General features: G+C 39.6%; 2 protein-coding genes across 8 annotated transcripts in view; one reads left to right on the top strand and one right to left on the bottom strand.

The window, feature by feature from the left end:
- Positions 1 to 6,027: 6,027 nt before the first annotated feature.
- CHCHD7 (coiled-coil-helix-coiled-coil-helix domain containing 7) lies at positions 6,028 to 12,366 on the bottom strand. Of its 4 annotated transcripts, XM_076005308.1 has the most exons (6): positions 12,209 to 12,364; positions 11,748 to 11,882; positions 9,334 to 9,404; positions 7,407 to 7,448; positions 7,144 to 7,242; positions 6,028 to 6,214 (listed from the first exon to the last, which is right to left on the bottom strand). In XM_076005308.1, exons 3-6 carry the CDS (start codon positions 9,385 to 9,387, stop codon positions 6,110 to 6,112), a joined length of 300 nt encoding a protein of 99 aa, XP_075861423.1. In that variant the 5' UTR covers positions 9,388 to 9,404; positions 11,748 to 11,882; positions 12,209 to 12,364; the 3' UTR covers positions 6,028 to 6,109. The 4 variants fall into 4 exon arrangements, with proteins under 4 accessions (XP_075861423.1, XP_075861424.1, XP_012629543.1 ...); XM_076005309.1 differs by lacking the exon at positions 11,748 to 11,882 and having other exon boundaries at positions 12,209 to 12,366; XM_012774089.3 differs by lacking the exon at positions 7,407 to 7,448 and having other exon boundaries at positions 12,209 to 12,353.
- Positions 12,367 to 12,679: 313 nt separating this feature from the next.
- The window catches only part of PLAG1 (PLAG1 zinc finger), a 49,612-nt gene continuing 43,755 nt past the window's right edge, over positions 12,680 to 18,536 (top strand). For all 4 annotated transcript variants that reach the window (XM_012774087.2, XM_076005307.1, XM_012774086.2 and 1 more), the window contains exon 1: positions 12,680 to 12,923. The gene's annotated coding sequence lies outside the window, so the exon portion shown is untranslated. The remainder of the gene's footprint in view (positions 12,924 to 18,536) is intronic.

Raw genomic sequence — 18,536 nt, 5'->3', positions numbered from 1 at the left:
CAGAATGGTGACATGTTCACTGACGCTCCTCCTCAATGCTAGCCCAGCACTTTGCACAATATAGACACTTGGCGAGTATTTGTTAAGCAGAATGGAACTGTAACAACAGTACATTAAATATGTTTGGATTCACTTAATATTTATTGAGCTCCATAAACCATAAACAAAAAGATTCATTTAATTCCATTGAAATGTAAAATGCCACACAGGAATTTGCAAAAAAACCCAAAACAAGTTAAAAGAGAAACTAGGAAAAATATACAGAATATGTATGACAAAGAGGTAATATCCTAGGCTGGCGTGGTGGCTCACGCCTGTAATCCTAGCACTTTGGAAGGCCAATGTGGGAGGATCGCTTGAGCTCAGGAGTTTGAGACCAGCCTGAGCAAGAGTGAGACCCCGTCTCTACTATAAATAGAAAAAGAAATTAGCCAAACAACTAAAAATAGAAAAAATTAGCCGGGAGTGGTGGCACATGCCTGTAGTCCCAGCTATTTGGGAGGCTGAGTCAGGAGGATCGCTTGAGCCCAGGAGTTTGAGGTTTCTGTGAACTAGGCTGACCCATGGCACTCTGGCCCAGGCAACAGAGTGAGACTCTGTCAAAAAAGAAGAAGTAATATCTTAATATGTGAGAATTCCCCAAACCATTCACATCAACAATCTAAAAAATATGGGCAAAGGAAGGGAATACAACCACTCCTTTTCTCACTCATCAGATTAGTAAGGATGAAAGAGTTTTAAGGTACCCGGTGGGACTGAGAGTGCCAAAAAAGAAATACACACAGGATTGTTTATGGGAGGATAAATGGATGTGCTTCTTCAGAAGGTGATTTATCTACAAATTTTTAAATACAGAAACCTTTAACTTACTAATTCCACTCTGAGAAATTTATCCTATAGATAAAACATGCACAGGCAAAGACCCAGGTACAAAAATGATTGTTGCCACCTTGTTTATAATAGTGTACTCATTAACAGGAGATTACCTCAATAATGGTCTACTATCCAATAGAAACTGCAGCCACTGAGAGAAATGGAGTCAGTCCACAATCACGGACAGAAAATTATTCCAAACTGTATCATTAAATAAAAGAAGCAATGTACCCTATGGCTCATCTACTATGATGTTCATTTTTTATAAAACAAGTGTAAACAGATATGCCTGCATACACATGGAAAATCTTGAAAACTCTTGACATTGGCTGTGTCTGGGGCAGATTTATTGTACATTGTATATCCTTTTGCATTGTTTGAACCTACATGTTTTTCAATGTGTTCAATGTTAAAAAGCGGCCACCTCCTCAAACATACACATTTGTTGATCTTTAATTACACAATAGAAGCAAACCAGGCATTATGTATGTAACCATAATGATATTGCTTATGTCCTACACGAGTTACAAATACTGTACTAGACATGGCAATTCTCAGAAGGGTTGCTTTTACATGCAGACACAGTGCACCACCCTTCCCCATCCCACTGAGAATCAGTAACGAGATGCTTTCTACAAGAGAGAGATGCCCCTGAACACAGTAAAACGCCTTCTACGTATTTTGTTAGTTGATAGTGGAAATCAAAGGCTCGTCTGACACCAAATTTCTCAAGGCATTCACTAACATCTTAACACAATTAATTCATCAAGTCAATCAGCTTCACCTCTCCCAAAGTAGAATCTTGGAAAGAGAAATATCATAGTGGCAAATTTAACAGTGGTGACAAGAAAAACTCCAGAGAGTCTGCTCCACAAAGTAGTGTAATAAGATCTTGAACAATCAGGTTATAAGAAGAGTATACTCAAATTATCAGGGTAGGTATAAAGAAGCAAACTAGGAATTAGGAATTACTGAAGACAAATTCAAAATTGAACAGTTTTGCCTGGGTGGAGCCATTACATATACGTCAAGGATTTGCTGATAAAAATCTCCAATTAATCAGTTTGTCATGAAAAGCACTACATAGAAATCAATCATCAAAGAACTATGCCATCACTACAAAGCTACAGTGATCAAGACAGTGTAGTGTTGACATAAGGATAGACACATACAGATCAATGGAATAGAGTTGAAAGTCCAGAAATAAACTCTCACATATACAATCAGTTGATTTGCAACAAGGGTGCCAAGATAATTCAGTTGGAGAAAAGAAGTATTTTTCAATAAGTGGTGTTGAGACAAATGGGTAGCCATATTGAAAAGAAAGAAGCTGGACTCTGACCTCATACAACTCCATAGGTTGAAGACATAAAGGTAAAAGCTAAACTCTTAGCAGAAAACAAGTGTAAATCTTTGTGACCTTGGACCAGGCAATGCTTTCTTAGGTATGATACCAAAAGCAACGAAAGAAAAAATAAATTGGAAACAAAAGTTTCACAAAATTTTTGTGCTTCGAAGTACATCAAGTGAAAATACAACCCACAGAATGAGAGAAAATATTTGCAAACCTCATATATGATAGACTTGTATCTAGTGCACATCTTACAATTTAATAATTAAGACAATCCAATCAGAAGCATGCAAAAGATTCTGAATAACCATTTCTCCAAAGATCATATACAAATGGCCAACATGCTTATTAAGATGTTCAACATCCTTAGTTCTCAGAGAAATGAAAAATCAAAACCAAAAGCAGATACCAGCCACACTCACTAGGATGGCTCTAATCAAAGGCAGTAAGTTAATGAGGATGCAGAATTGGAATTCTCATGCAGTTAGTGGGATTGAAAAACAGTGAAGCCACTTTGGAAAACTGTTTATTTCTCAAAAAGTTAAACATAGTTACCATATGACCCAGCAATTCAACTCCTGGGTATATATCCAAAGAGAAAGGAATGTTTACATAAAGACTTAGACAAAATGACAAAATGTTCAAGAAACAGCATGACTCTTAACAGTTGAAAAGTTGAAACAACCCAAATGCCCATCAACTGATTAATGGATAAATAAAATGTGGTATATCCATATAATGGAATGCTATTCTGCAAAAAGGAATAAAGAATACATGCAACGACATAAATGAACCTTGAAAACATTAGGCTAAGTGAAAGAAGCCAGTCACAAAAGACCATGTTGTGATTCCATTTACATAAATGTCCAGAATAGGTAATAATATAAACAGAAAGTAGATTAGTGGTTACCTAAGCATTGGGAGACTGGTATTAGCAGAAAATGGGGAGTGCTAATGGGTACAGGGTTTCGGTTTGGGGTAATGACTATGTTCTAAAATCAATTATGGTGATGGCTGCACAGCTTTGTGAATACACAGAAGACCACTGAATTGCACACTTTAAATCGATGATATATATGGCATATGAATTATATCTCCATAAAGCTGTTATTTTAAAAAAGGTATTTTAGGGTCAAGTAAGAGGCCAGTCTCTTTGTGTGGACTCTGTGTGCCAGTCCTAGGAATTTGGCTTTGGTGGTAGCTCAAACCATGCAGGCCAACCTAGCACCCAGGTCCAGTCTTGGCCTAAGCTCCACCTTAGTTTTGAGCATTTAAATGTTTCTTTCAGAAGCTCCAGATCTACAGCTTCCTACAGAGCCACCAGTCAGTCAGCTGCAGTCTTTGAACCTAAATCAACCTCAATTCAGACGCCCAGTGGGCAGGAGTGTCTGGTGCTAAGGCAGGAGTCCATGTCTACAATAAAGCCGAGGTGGTTAAAATAAATAAATAAAACATTTAAAAAGCTGGGCGTGGTGGCATGTGCCTGTGCCTAGAGTGCCAGCTACTCAGAAGGCTGAGGCAGGAGGGAGTATCCCTTGAGCCCAGGAGTTGGAGGCTGCAGTGAACTATGATCCTGCCACTGCACTCCAGCCTGGGCAACATAGTGAGACTCCATTTCTATTTAAAAAAAAAATGTTTTTTAAAGAGCTATGTCTGGACAATTAGCCACAGAATAAATGTTGATACTGGTATGTATATTCAAAGACATGGCATTAAAATTCCAAACCCTTTAAAACAAGCACACTTAAAGGTACTAAGATGTTTCTCACATACATAGTATGTATTAATTCTTTTCAAGTCTTATTTTAATCCACCATTTTTATAGCAATCCATACAAAAGAATGTTTGAAATAATCCATTTCTTATTCAAATAGAACCAATTTAACAATCAAAGTCATATAGCTTAAAAACTTCTTCCTCACTTGTTTTTTTTTTTTTTTTTTTTTTGACACAGAGTCTCACTTTGTTGCCTGGGTTAGAGTGCCGTGGCATCAGCCTAGCTCACAGGAACCTCCAACTCCTGGGCTCAGGCGATCCTCCTGCCTCAGCCTCCCAAGTAGCTGGGACTACAGGCATGGGCCACCATGCCTGGCTAATTTTTTTTTTTCTAATTTTTAGTAGAGATGGGGGTCTCGCTCTTCCTCAGGCTGGTCTCGAACTCCTGAGCTCAAATGACCTGCCCACCTTGGACTCCCAGAGTGTTAGGATTACAGGCGTGAGCCACCGCGCCCCGCCTAGCTTAAAAACTTCTGAACTTGGTTTTGGATTCAGATGGGTAGTTTACTGTCAGCAGCCACTAAAATAATACTCTTAGCTAGGAGCGGTGGCTCATACCAGTAATTCCAGCACTTTGGGAAGCCAAGGTAGGAGGATCACTTGAGGCCAGAAGCTCAAGCCCACCCTGGGCAACCTAGCAAGACATTCCATATCTACAAAAACATAAAATAATAAAATCATATTCTGGATCTAGGACCAGATGAAAAAGAAGGACGGGCAATTTGTTTTTAAGTACACATTAAATTTTGTTAAATAACATGTCTGTATAAAACTATTCTGTGTATGAAACAAACTGGATTTTATTTTATTTTATTTTATTTTTTTTTTTGAGACAGAGTCTCGCTTTGTTGTCCAGGCTAGAGTGAGTGCCGTGGCGTCAGCCTAGCTCACAGCAACCTCAAACTCCTGGGCTCCAGCGATCCTCCTGCCTCAGCCTCCCGAGTAGCTGGGACTACAGGCATGCGCAACCATGCCCGGCTAATTTTTTATATATATCAGTTGGCCAATTAATTTCTTTCTATTTATAGTAGAGACAGGGTCTCGCTCTTGCTCAGGCTGGTTTCGAACTCCTGACCTCGAGCAATCCGCCCGCCTCGGCCTCCCAGAGAGCTAGGATTACAGGCATGAGCCACCGCGCCCGGCCACAAACTGGATTTTAAAAGGCAGTGGGCACAAGGAGAGCTGTTACACAATCTATCCCAGTTATATACTGTATATTCTCATTGTTTTTATATCATAAAGTGAAGTGAAGCTCTACTCTCATGCCAGTGTTGAGTTCACTTGATGAACCCCCACCCTTCCTTGTCCATCTCATCCTGCAAATAGAAATCCTACTTCTAAGGGAATCAATTTCTCTTTTTCCCATTACTATGGCTAAAGAACTGATACTACAGCTCCGAAGCCTAACCAGTATTTATGGATGTTAGTCACAGAATCCTGTAACTAAGCCCTTAAAGAAAAGAAAGAAAACCAGTTCTGTTTCATGCCATTTATTTTTGGACAAAACGTTCTCCCCCTCCACGTTAGTGAATGTACTAACCTTACTTAAACACAGATAAGTGAGAGAAGTAAGGATGGATTTGAGGAAGAAGCTTGGGATTTGAGGCCCACCACACATCCCTTGCCTTCAACTTACCTTTTCAATCTTGCCCCTTCACTCCTCCCTCTTCCCTAAAACTTTAGGTCAAACCATCTACAGGGTGCTCCCAAACACGATTCGAGCTTTCCTTCCAGCACACTGTTGCTCACATCATTTCCTTTCTTGGAAATACTGCCTTCCTCTCAGCCTCATTAGGTCTCTATTTGTTCACATCTTACTCTTCTTTTGAGACCAAGTAGAAAAGCTCAGCTTTGCGGGCAGCCTCCCCTAACACTCCCTTACTTCTAGGAGTCGTGTCAGCTCAGTGCCACAGCACAGCCAGCAGCGGCGACTGTGGGCCTGGCACTGAGAGCAAGCACACGGGACTCTGGGCTGACTTAACTCCATCCCCCCTTGTACAACATAAGGTCCGTCTGGGTGAGGCCTGTAAGGTCTTAAACGATTACCGCAATAATTTATTAAAAATATTCATCTGCTTCTAAGTTATATAAACAATTTTAATGCAACATTCAATAGGGCATCTTTCCCATTGCTCCCAAGATTTCATCTCTTTCTGCTGCTGTAGGCATAGGTGGCTTCACTCCATTCTGTCTTCTCTGGATCATGATAGAATTCTGCGTATAGGTATAAAAAAAAGAAACTAAAATCAGTCATGTATTAAATGCTAATCAGTTGCCAGTGATTTGCTATTGCTTCCTCAAAATGGAAATTCCAAAAACAAAGTTAAAAAAAAAAACTAATTATAGATTCCACATAAATGTTTTCAAACTAGTGACAATTAAATAGAAGTGGCTGGGGGGAGGCAATTATTCAGTAGCACTTATTAGTGGACTAGATAAATTTTTTGTGCTTAGTACATGCACAGTATATCCCCATCCCAATTGCAATATATGTAACCTTAACACTTGTACCCCCATAATATGCTAAAATAAAAAAAAATAGTAAATAGTGGTTATTCCCATAGGAATACATTAACAGCAATTGGGATGGGGATATACTGTGCATGTACTAAGCACAAAAAATTTATCTAGTCCACTAATAAGTGCTACTGAATAATTGCTAAATGAAACCAACAGTGCATTTAGCAAAGGGAAAGGAAATAGCCGGGCCTGGTGCTCAGGGAAACAGAAATTATATACCAATGTCTTAAGAAAAATGGGCACATTTTAACCACCATGTATGGAAGTGGGAAAGGAGGAGGCAGAAATAGAAGCCTAACATGATGTGTTACAGCAGGGCTGTTCGTCTCTAGGAAAACTAAATTTATAACAAGGCTATTGTTCTAGGACTATAGATACTTATATACCTAGAAAGACCCACCTATATTAAAACTGCATTCTTATAGCTTAGAGTAGGATGAGGCAGCTAACAAGAGCTCTTGAGGATCCATTGGGGCTAAAAGAGCACACAGAGGATAAAGTTGAAAGGTTAAGTTTCCCTACAGCCATCACTGGGAAAGGATTGTGGGTATTGACTTCATTTCAGGCCTCAGTTTCAGCCTAACAGATGGGTTTTAACATAAAGCTAATCAAGCAAGGCTTACCCAGAATTTCCGACAGTTTTTGTACTTCAAGAAGTAAGTGGAACACCTTTCCCCGTCATAGTTATTTTCATCCATACATCTGGCAGAAGCATCAGATTCCTTGAATACACAAGAACCATCATTTGAGGGGTGGAATGGGATCTACAGACAAACTAAAGTTGCTTCCCCCAAAGCAAATAATGGGAAATAGTTCATGTTTGTTCATTTTAATGGGTAGACACTAACAAAAACTGAACAATCTTGCCAACTATACCAGTACTCACTCTGCTCAGGCAGCCATCTTCATTTTCATCTGGGCCAGTTTTCTGAATCATAGGAATTTGAGCCAAAGCTTTGACTGTAATCAATTAGTCCAGTAACCATTTGACAAGAAACTGAGACAAGGTGAAATATGTTCAAAATCACTGCTGCACACCTAGAACCCCCAGTCTCCTGACTCACAATATAGCTCTCCTGCTTTTCCAAATTGTCACTCTGACTTGAATGTTTGATTGTAATGCTGGTTTCAAGGTCTCAAGTAAATTGCTAATAACTGGTATATCTAAGGGTAACCTACATTAACACCATTTATCTCAACAAAATTTTGGCTATCCTTTACTTCATTCCACAAGTAAATACACTATTACATATGCAAATTTTAATAGATATCATTAATATCACTTAAAACCAAAGTGGCAACATAGGGCTATGCGTTGAAAGGAAAACAGGTACCACCTGGAGATTAAACTTAAGCTGTCTGAACTGAAAGTAGATTGGATAACTAACATCAAAGTGAAAGGTGTAACTCTGAGGAGTCATCTAAAGGAAAGCTCTAACTAAACGGGTAGGCATTGCTTCACAGATCTAAGAAACATCTTCTACCCAAACAAATTTACTTAATAAAACTGTTGAAAACTGACCTAATATAAAGAACAAAGCTAAGTTTCTATGCCAAATATTTAATGAATCTATTTGGAAAATGCACATGGGATCAGGAAGCATAACTTTCATAGCACCAGTATGATGACATTATTTAAAGGTAGCAAAGCCACAAGTTAAGTATTGCAAGTCATACCAAATAAATGCCAATACAAGCTTATCATTAAAACAAAACAATTGGCCACCCATGGTGGCTCACACCTATAATCCTAGCACTCTGGGAGGCCTAGGCAGGACTGCTTGAGCTCAGGAGTTCAAGACCAGCCTGTGCAAGAGTGAGGCCCCAGCTCTACTAAAAATAGAAAGAATCATTGGGACATGGTAGCATGTGCCTGTACTCCCAGCTACTTGGGAGGCTGAGGCAGGAGGATCACTTGAGCCCAGGAGTTTGAGGTTTCTGTGAGCTAGGCTGACTGCATGGCACTCTAGTCTGGGCAAACGAGTGAGACTCTATCTCAAAAACAAAACAAAACAATTGTGTAGGCCGGGCACGGTGGCTCACGCCTGTAATCCTAGCTCTCTGGGAGGCCGAGGCGGGCGGATTGCTCGAGGTCAGGAGTTCGAAACCAGCCTGAGCAAGAGCGAGACCCCGTCTCTACTATAAATAGAAAGAAATTAATTGGCCAACTAACATATATAGAAAAAATTAGCCGGGCATGGTGGCGTATGCCTGTAGTCCCAGCTACTTGGGAGGCTGAGGCAGAAGGATTGCTTGAGCCAGGAGTTTGAGGTTGCTGTGAGCTAGGCTGACGCCATGGCACTCACTCTAGCCTAGGCAACAAAGTGAGACTCTGTCTCAAAAAAAAAAAAAAAAAAAAAAAACAATTGTGTTAAGACACCTTTGTGAAAACCTTCAGGTTTTGAATAGGCTAATTCTATTATCAGCCCATTACTCTCAGCCAGGTTGTCTCAAGAACATAATGAAATTATTCCTATTTAAACAGTAAATTTCAGTGATGGTGCAAAAATGTCATACCTTCCAATTTTCCATGTTTGAAGTAAAGATTTTCCTCAGTATTACATACGCCTGTCCAGCTTTACAGTGACAACTAAATGCTTGAGTATACAAATATGGGAAACTAAAGATGAATCTTTGTTAGCAAAATTATTAATATATAAAAATGCTCTAGTGAAATAATAATGCACTAACCAGCAATTTTTTATATAGAAATAACTTTATTCAACAACTGCAGAAAACAGATGCCCACAAAACTAGAAGAAGCTTGTTTTTCCAACTTAGCACTCATGAAAATTAAAAGCAAATTAGCCTACCAACAAACAAGGGTTTATGTCAGGGTCTCTAAGCCTCCGCGTTACCAAGGGCATCCTAACAGTCTTCTTTACTGAAGGGAGACAGAGAAAAAACAGTTATACAATGAATGACAAGAAATCAATAGCTCTCAAAAGCCCCACTTGAAAATTTAATTTTGGCATAATAATCATCTAGTGAGGAACATGTACCCGTGTATTTTGAGAATAAAAACTTGCTTGTGTTTTTCCTTTGTTTGCCATGGTGCCTCAACACAAAGGCCATACACTGAAATTCATCTACTAAAATTTGATTATAATATCCAGTAAAAAGGACAGTTCAACCATAATTCAGTTGTAGTTTACTCTTAAGTTTAAGAAATTAAATGTATTAACAAAATCTAAGAATATAGTATGTATTCTAACGATTACTTCCTTACTATACATTTATCAGCATAAATGCAAACAAAATAAGAATGGAATAATTTAGTACAACCTAACTTTAGAAAAATCATTCATCAACTAAAGTACAGAGTGCCTACTGTGTGGCTAATACCAGGGTAGCCAATATATCAAAAAGCCAACTTATTGCTTAGTTGACATTTCAAAAAGCCAGTTAAAAAAAAAAAAGTTGAAATTTTACTTCCAATGGCATCTCCTATTTAATTGATATTTCCCTGACTTGAAGGAAGTCAGAGAATGCTATTGTGGTTAAGTAATCTTCCAATTCAAGTCTTAGAGATACAGTTTTGCAAAAGTATAAATTAAAGATGATCATAGTTCCCAAAGAGCCAATTAATTATTCCAAGTCAAGTCATATACTTGGGTAACAGGTATGCCAACTATATCCCAGAATATAGTTGCTCTCAATAATGGAATCAACTGAAATTGGTATGCCTATTATCTTCAAAGAAATGTCACAGAAAATAAAAGAGAAAATTCAAAAATCAATACCAAAATGATTATTTCAAAGTGACTTCTGTTTCAATATATTGGTATACTATTGATGAACCACCCCAAAATATTTTTAAATGCTCTGAAGTAAGCCTAAGGAACTGATCTAACTTGTACTCCTGAATCCTGTTCTAGCTTAATCATCCTTCTACCTAAATATCAATGGAGAAGCCAGCAAAAATAATCCAGTGTGACTTACAAAATCCCACTGAATTAAACTGGTTAGTATAACCAGACAGAGGTCAGAATTATTGAATGAAATGGTTTCTGCTTTCCTTACCCTAGGTAGGACCATCGAAAAATATCAGTCATGTTAAAAGACACGAAGTGTATTCAGGAAAAACAAACAAATCCCATAAACTCATGGTAAGTGGAGGTATTCTCAATCAAGAGTCACCCTGTCCAATTTTTTCTATTATAGGAAAGATCAAGATGTCTAGGCTAAAATAGATCAACCTTTGCTAAGGAGGATGGAAAAGAATTTGGTTATTTGGGGTCCGTTAACTTTTAATAGACACTAAATAATCATTTTATGATTTTCATCAAACAATACATGAAAATATCCAGCCCCCTCTCCCCCCAAAAAAATCTTGGGCAAAAGAAAATTCAAGCAGCCATCCAATTATATCTAGAAGCTTTTTCCTCTCCTGAACACAATTTTTTTTGTGTGTGTCCAGTTTGACTTCTTCCTAAGAGAGATGATGGTACTAAGTAAATTCACAGCTTCCTTTTTTATATCTATCCTATGATATGTGAACACAGAACAAGGACCAGCGGCAGACAAACTTGTATGAAATTCAAGTTGTGTGCCTTAAAGTATTCTAGTCTGTATTTTATATTCATCAGTTAGAAATTCTTTAAAAACAATACCTAGGTTACATCACATACACTCAGATCAGGTTTGCTGCATGAATTTATTCACATTTCATTTCCTTTTCCTTCTGGATTCTAAATACAAGTCACCCTAAGTTTGGATTTCCGAAATTCCTCTCCTTTGCATGAATTCCTTATGTGTTAACTAGAAATGAAGAGGAAATGTCAATATACAGTGAGGAGCCAGGCTGAAGAGCAAGATCGAATGCTCCGCCAAAGAGGCCTTATCTATTATACTTATTAATACTTCCTCAATGTACTGTTACAGGTTCTACCACTCGCAGAGCATAACCAGAAAGAAAACCAAAGATTTGAGGGAGGGGCTGCAAAACCACAGCACATTTGAGGAATAACTCTAAAACTGACTCCAAAGGGCAAACTGCTTGGTAAAGCAGTTCTTGATTTCCCACCCAGTGGTTCACGTCCCCACTCTTCCAGTAGATTAGAAAAGGAAGGGGGAAGGGAACGTTACTCAACATGTCCATGCCTACATGCCGGTTGGAGCCCCGGCAGGGTCCATGGCTCTGCTAAATCGGGAAGCTGACACACACCACGCCGTTAACCCCTGCTGCGTGCAGAGGCGCAGGGGCAAGAAGTCAAGGGTGGCATACCGGAGGGGGGCGGGGAGATCGAAGGAGAGCCTGGTCAGAGGCGAATCCGAGGCCTCGCAGCCTCCGCGGTGCTGCCCGTCAGCGTCTAATCCTGGACGGCAGGCACAGGTGAGCACACCATGCTTTGCCCTGCGACTGAGCCCAGAGGGGCAGGGGGAGAAGAAAATGCAAGGAGGTGGGGGTGGGGACAGGTGACTGCGCTTCAAAGGCTGGAGAAAAGGAGGATGAAGGACGAGCTGGTGGTGTCCGGACGAGGCAGAGGTCACCTTCCGCGCCCCCGGCCCGAACGGACCCGGGTGGCCGTTGGAGGAGCGACAGGAAGGGGCCCGTGCTGCGGCAAAGTCTGGCGGGAGCGGCTCGGCGCAGCAGAAACGGATCCGGACGCCGCGGCGGCCCAGGTGCGCCCGTCTTGTCCCTCTCGCCTTCAGCCGCCGCGGAGGGAGGGGCGGGGGACCACTCACCTCGGGGCGCCGCTCCGCCAGCGCCCAGGCAGTCTCCAGCTCCAAACACGTCAATGGCTCACGAAGCAGGACCTTAAGTAGCGCGCATCCCAACTTGCTGCCCCCGCTCCCCGGCGGCCGCTCGTCCAATCGGCGTGCGCCTCTGACAGACTGACAGCCGCGTGGGGCTCTGCGAGGCGGGGGCGGGCGGGTCTCGCCCCGCCCTCGGCTGGCGAGAGGAGGGCCGAGACGGGAGGAGTGGGCGGGGCGGCGCGCACGGCCCCGCCCATGCCCCCGCCCCGCCGCGCCCCCCGCGCCGCGGCCCGCCTCTTAACACTTCGGCTTGATGGGCGGCGCCACAGACCAATCGGCGGGTCGGCTCCTGGCCGCGACGGCGCCGAGTGGCCGTCCCCGGGGCGGAGCGCTCTTGGGGGGCGGGCTCAACGGCGGGCGGGGGTCGGGGGCGGGCCGACGGGAGGCGGGGGCGGTGGCAGAGTAGGCCGGGGGAGGCGGCGGTGGGCGCGACGTCGGCGGCGGCGGCGGCGGCGGCGGCGGCAGCTGCAAGTTGGGCTGCAGGGGCAGCGCATACACTACAATGGCTGCTGGAAAGAGGCGTAAGGAAACAATTTCCAGGCCCGCCGCGTCCAGCCCGAAATATGAGAAAAAAATTATTAGAAATTCCGCGGGCGGTGTAAAGGCGGCGGACGGGCCGGAGGGAGGATGTTAAAGCCCCGCGGTGAGTTCTCCCGGGGTCCGGGGCGGCGGAGAGGCGTTTAGCGGGAGAAATATCAGGGTTATTTAAATTATGGGACTAGCTGAGGGGGCAGAGGAGCAGCGGCGGCGGCAGGAGGAGGAAAAGTTTGTGCTACTCTCAGCCCCTGCTCAGGACCCCAGAGAGAAAAATAATAATAAAAAATAAAATAAAATAATTAAGCGGGGCTGCGAGGACTCCCGAAGTCGCTTCTGACAGGGCAGGGGGCGATGCGGCTGGGGACCCGAAGGTGAGGTCGGTGGGAAAAAAAAAACACCCTTTATTCAGGGTCTGGAAAGTTTGAAAAGTTTTCCTCCTCCTCCTCCTCCTCCTCCTCCTCTCTGGTGCTGTGAATATTGTGACAGCGGCAGCGGCAGCAGCGAGAGCGGAAGACATTAGAGACCCGAAAAATAAGGGAAAAATTAATATAAATTCAGTTTTGAGAGTAAACTCTCCGCATTTTCCACCAAAACATCCCGGGGGAAGGTCGCTTCCCAAAGGGCCTGGCGGAAACCCGCAGTCGGCAATATTTGGGGGGCACTTTGAGTGACTTGGGGTAACTTTGCCCCTTTTTCAAAAGAGGTTTTTCTTTTCTGGAGAAATGAATTTGTTTTTGCCCTTTCCTCAGGTGGGCGAGTCGGGGTCGGGGTGCGGGGTCTGCGGGGAGGTGTGAGCCCGGGGTGTGTGGCTGCGAGGGGGGGTAGGGGGAGGGGGTGCTAAATGAAAGCAGGAGATCGGCACAGAGCAGGGACAGCTTGTTGTCAGTATCATAAACAACCAAAATGGAGGGAGAACTCAGGCATATAACCAAATAAAAATTTTTTAAAAATCGCAAAAAATCCCTAAAAATCCGGGATGCTCCCCCTTTTCTCGCTAAAGGTAAAAGTATGTACCGCCTTTCCCCTGAAGTCCATTTTGACTTTGCAGGGACCAAGGAGTTAATATTTATTTATTTTTTAAAACTTTCGAAGGGCAAAAGCCTTTTATAACTCAACCGACAATGAGAAAACGTGAAAATCCGATGCAAGAGAAGCAGGGGGAGGGAGGGGGGAGGTGGAAGTGCAGAAACTACTAAACTTATGGGTAATGTGGACTGATCTGAGATAAGATAAACACTATATTTGCTATTTTATAACTCTCTTTTAATGATCTTTGCGGGGTTTTTTTTGGTGGAAAAAAAGTGATGCCATTTTCTTAATAGAGTTAATATGTGTGATTGGAAGAATAAACCTTTCCGGCTTTAGATTGCATTTTCGTCGCATTTATGCTTCAGGTTTTGTTAGTGGCTCCCTCCTTTCTTTAAACTGGGCTCTACAGAGGAGGGGTAGAGAGGTGATGTTGCACAGAGAGACTTGAGTGCAAGACTGGAGTACCTTTTGGGGAGGGGTGGGGAGTTGCTTGGTTTCGCCCTTCCTGACACGTTTGCTTCACCTGTTCATCCTTACTAAAGAATGTTAAGCTGAAGTTTTCTGGTTTTATGTATATAAAAGGATGGTGCCTCTTGCATCACATTGATGGTAATGGGAAAGTGCTGCTGATGTTGGTTCCACGTGGGATATGGGACAGAGCAGGGCATTTTAAAGCGACAGCTTCTCTTTTCTTATGGTTTTCATCACCTACACAGAATCACTGTCTGAGGACCAATGGTGGAGGTGCTGGGAGGGTGTGGTGATGAAAGAGCCTTCTCTTTCCATTACTCCAGTGCACCCACCTTTAGGAGTGATGGAGGGAGATGAGGGATAAACAGGCTCAACAGAAGATGGATATGTGTGTAGATTAGTTTGTATCCAAGCTGTTCTTTTTTGTAACAAGCCTTCTCAGGAACTTTTGATGTTACATTGCTTTGCTTTGGAAGCTGATTTTGGAAGGAATTTAGGAAAAATGGAAATAGTTGAAGGTGTGTGGTGTAATGGTATAGCATTATTGAACAGTTATGAATTTTGTGCAATGAGATCAAAGAGATGTGTATGCCCATAATGTGATTTCACAGCCATTTTGCAAAAGCTATAAAATGCCTAATATTCAGTTTTATTTAAGGCACATTGAGGACTTCTGGTTGAAAATTATAGACAGAGTGGTGAAGATTCTTTAACATTGTAAGCCGTAGGCATTTCTTTGGAGTAGGGGAAAGCACACAATCCAACACCATGGAAAAGTTACATATATCTCCATTTTTAAAGCCCATCCTATACATGTGCTGTAACTTTGTACCTTTGAAATGAAAAGATTTTAAAACCCTGAGACTTACCAGTTTGCATTTTTTAAGTTGAATTTATTTGTGTTATTTAACAGAAAGTGTTTCTAGACCATCAATTACTATCAGCTCTTATGTTTTAGATTTTCACAATATTTTCAAAATGTAAAATACATAAATAGTTAGCCATACTCTATTTGAGATTAAGGTTAATCTTGAAAAGAAATTCTTGTGTTCCATTTTCCACAGGTATATGCAGTTTCTGAAATAAATCTCTATTTCCCTTTGTTTTTATGATTTATAGAAATGGATTAAAACTAGAACTGAATTTTTAGACTTCTTGTACAGAATGTTTTTTCTTGTCTTACTGTATAAACAAATTATTAATTTGTGGTCCATTGTATGTTAACTTGTGTTCACAGCTGAGCTCTTTTCTCCACCTTTCTGTAACTATCTCCATAACAACATTACGTTGAGGTAGTGTTTTGAGTATATCATCTTGTGGTTTCTGATTTTGGAAGCAATTACAACTTTCTAAGAACTTATTAAAAAATGAGTTTATCCCATGATCCATAGTTAAATCAGAATTGATTGGAAAAGGATTAAGCTATCAATGGAGAAGAGAAACTCCTCCCCCCTAAATAATCTTCCATCCAGAGGTTTCAGAATGCCATTAATACTTACAAAATCTTTGAAGTTTATCTTTTTTAGCTCAAAACAGTTACATTGACTGTAAGTAGTCAGAATTATTCTATGCATTTAAAATAAATGAGTTTTAGATCTTAATAGTTGCCACTTTGACAAACCAGATACTAATATCAATAAATTCAGTCTCTATAAAAATGAAGGAAAAGTATTTCTTCCATTTATATTTAGGTCATTGTGTTATTCAGGTTGTTCGAACGTGATTGATTTATTGTCAACCTAAATAGAAGTGTTGGTATTGTCATTTTTTTCTCTCTCTCATATAGGATGGTATAAAACTTTGTTCATGCTTGGGTGTTACACAACTGGCTACTCATCTGAATTAGAAAATGTACTCAGAGTGCATAAATACAGAGTCTGTAATTCCTTAGAGAGTCTTATTTAAATAGGGCACAACACAATATCAAATTTGAATTGATTATATTGAGCTTTTTTGATGCCTTAGAAATACTACCTGTTTAACATCCTTTGTCTGAAGCTACTATTAAATTATAACAATTTACAGAAATAATGTAATGTTGTATACTCAAAATCTTTATTTCAGAAACAGAGAAACCTCATAAAGATTCTTATTTGAAATTTATATGCCTAATTTTGCTATTTGAAATTCTATAGAGAATTTAGAGGCTGTGGAAGATGATTTATAATTGTGGGCTAATACTGATAAAAATTTTTATCTGTATTTTTATTATACCCAAAATATTTTAATAAATAGACATTTTACAACTAAATAAATTAGTGAATTTGCTTTTTATCAGTATAGCTTAAAATGTTAAGAATACTCTTTGTGTTTTAATATTATACAAAGCTGGGGGGGGTTTCTTCATTTTTAACATAATCCTTATATACATTTTGGTTTGGTATTCTGCAAATTTTCCTTTCTAAGGATTAAATTGTTGTTTCCTAAATTAAATGTAATGCTCCTGTCTTAACTGAAATTTGAAAAGCCAGATACTGAAACATATCTATAGCTATCTTTCATGATTTGTGTTAGTAATCATTTTCCTTCTGAGCTGTGTAATCTAAATGATCATTTCACCTAGGAATGTTTTAGTATATTTTATTTAGAATCCTATTCTTTGTAAATTAAGATATGTGAAAAATTACCTATTACACACACACACCCCCAAGAAAAAAAGTTTTACTGAATAATTTTACCTACACTGCCTGGAATACATATTCTTTTTGATGTGTTTGCAAATGTGTAAGAAATAAATATAAATTTTTTCTCTTTATATTGATAACATCTCAGATTCTTTAGTTATTTGAGTAAGGGAAGAATTTCAAAAGGAGAGAACTGAATCGGTTCAACAAAATCCAAAATAGTGAATATGTTCAAGGTAAAAAGGCTGTAAATCATCCCTTAAGCCATTTTTAAATGTTTTAAGAACCTGATGAACACCTTTTTTGAAACATCGAATATTTTCAAAGTATATCAGTCACTTCTAAAAAACAAAGGTAGACCTTTAATTTCTTTAATTTTAACAAGAATTAATGTAGGCAGCATATTTAACCAATTGGTACTTACATGGTAGCCATGGAAAAGTATTTACAAATAAGTTAAATGTGAGAGCAGGATATATCAGATTGATGAATTGTGATTTTAGAATTCATGCATGGGAATTCATTTCTTTTTTTAACATAAGAATACATTATAAGTAACTAATTTTTACTTTTTGTATTTAATTCATTGCCTAAATTTTTTGAAATGCCCAAACCTAAAATCGACTATTACTACTGTTCATTTTATATCAGGGCAACTTTTATATCTCATTTGGAAATTTCATTTTAAAATTTAATTTGAGAAATTAAATGAAAATTTTTAGATTATTTTACAAAACTATTGATGTATAGTTATTAATGTTTGAAGTTATGAGACATATATGTGTGTGAAAGCCTAGTAGAAATTATTACAGAAGCGTAATTTGATTTTTACTTTTAAATCAGTTAGCCTGCTGCCAGTGGTTGCATTCTATTCAATGTATACAGCTGACCCTGCCTCTTCTTTACAGGGTGGTACTGACAAGGATTTGGTGGTATGGAACTACCAAGGGCAGTTGGGTATTTTTCTTTTCTGATTATGTGGATGTATTGGTGTTTGTTGTTGTTAAGGATTTTGCTCTTATTTAAAAAATACTTACCAGTATATAAAAAAAATTATAAAACAAATAATATCTCATTTTTAAAAAGTGAGGTGGCGTGATACTGCATTAAAATTGTTAGTATTTAAAAGTCCCTAGATATCTTGTAAACAGAGTTACTGCAGGATCATGGTATTAAAACTAACCACAGTGTGTTTTGGGAATTTGAGATGACTACCTAAGAAATGTGTGTGCACATGTAGAATGAATGAACTTATGCTATTATTTATGTCCTAGGTTAAGAGGACAATTTGCTTAAAATATTTTCTTGCATTTAAAAAAAGTGGAATATTTTCCTAATCTGAAAACATAGAAAACCTGGAAATGTGAAGGTGTTAGAAAGCAAAAAATGTTTCTTTGGTGCCTTTTAAAAATGAGAGTTTTAAAGAATGAAAATATATAACAACAACATAATTGTGAACTAAAATGTCCAAAATTGATAGTAAACAACTAGGTAGATAAGAATTTCAGAATAAAATAACAATTATGGTAAATTTAAAATTCAATTTATATGAATTAAGAATAACCAACGAGAAAGTAAAAATTATACATTTACTT

Source organism: Microcebus murinus, chromosome 7, assembly GCF_040939455.1.
Source record: "Microcebus murinus isolate Inina chromosome 7, M.murinus_Inina_mat1.0, whole genome shotgun sequence".
NCBI lineage: Eukaryota > Metazoa > Chordata > Mammalia > Primates > Cheirogaleidae > Microcebus > Microcebus murinus.
The sequence above is the reverse complement of the archived record's forward strand: the minus strand, read 5'-3'. Positions and strand labels throughout refer to the sequence as shown.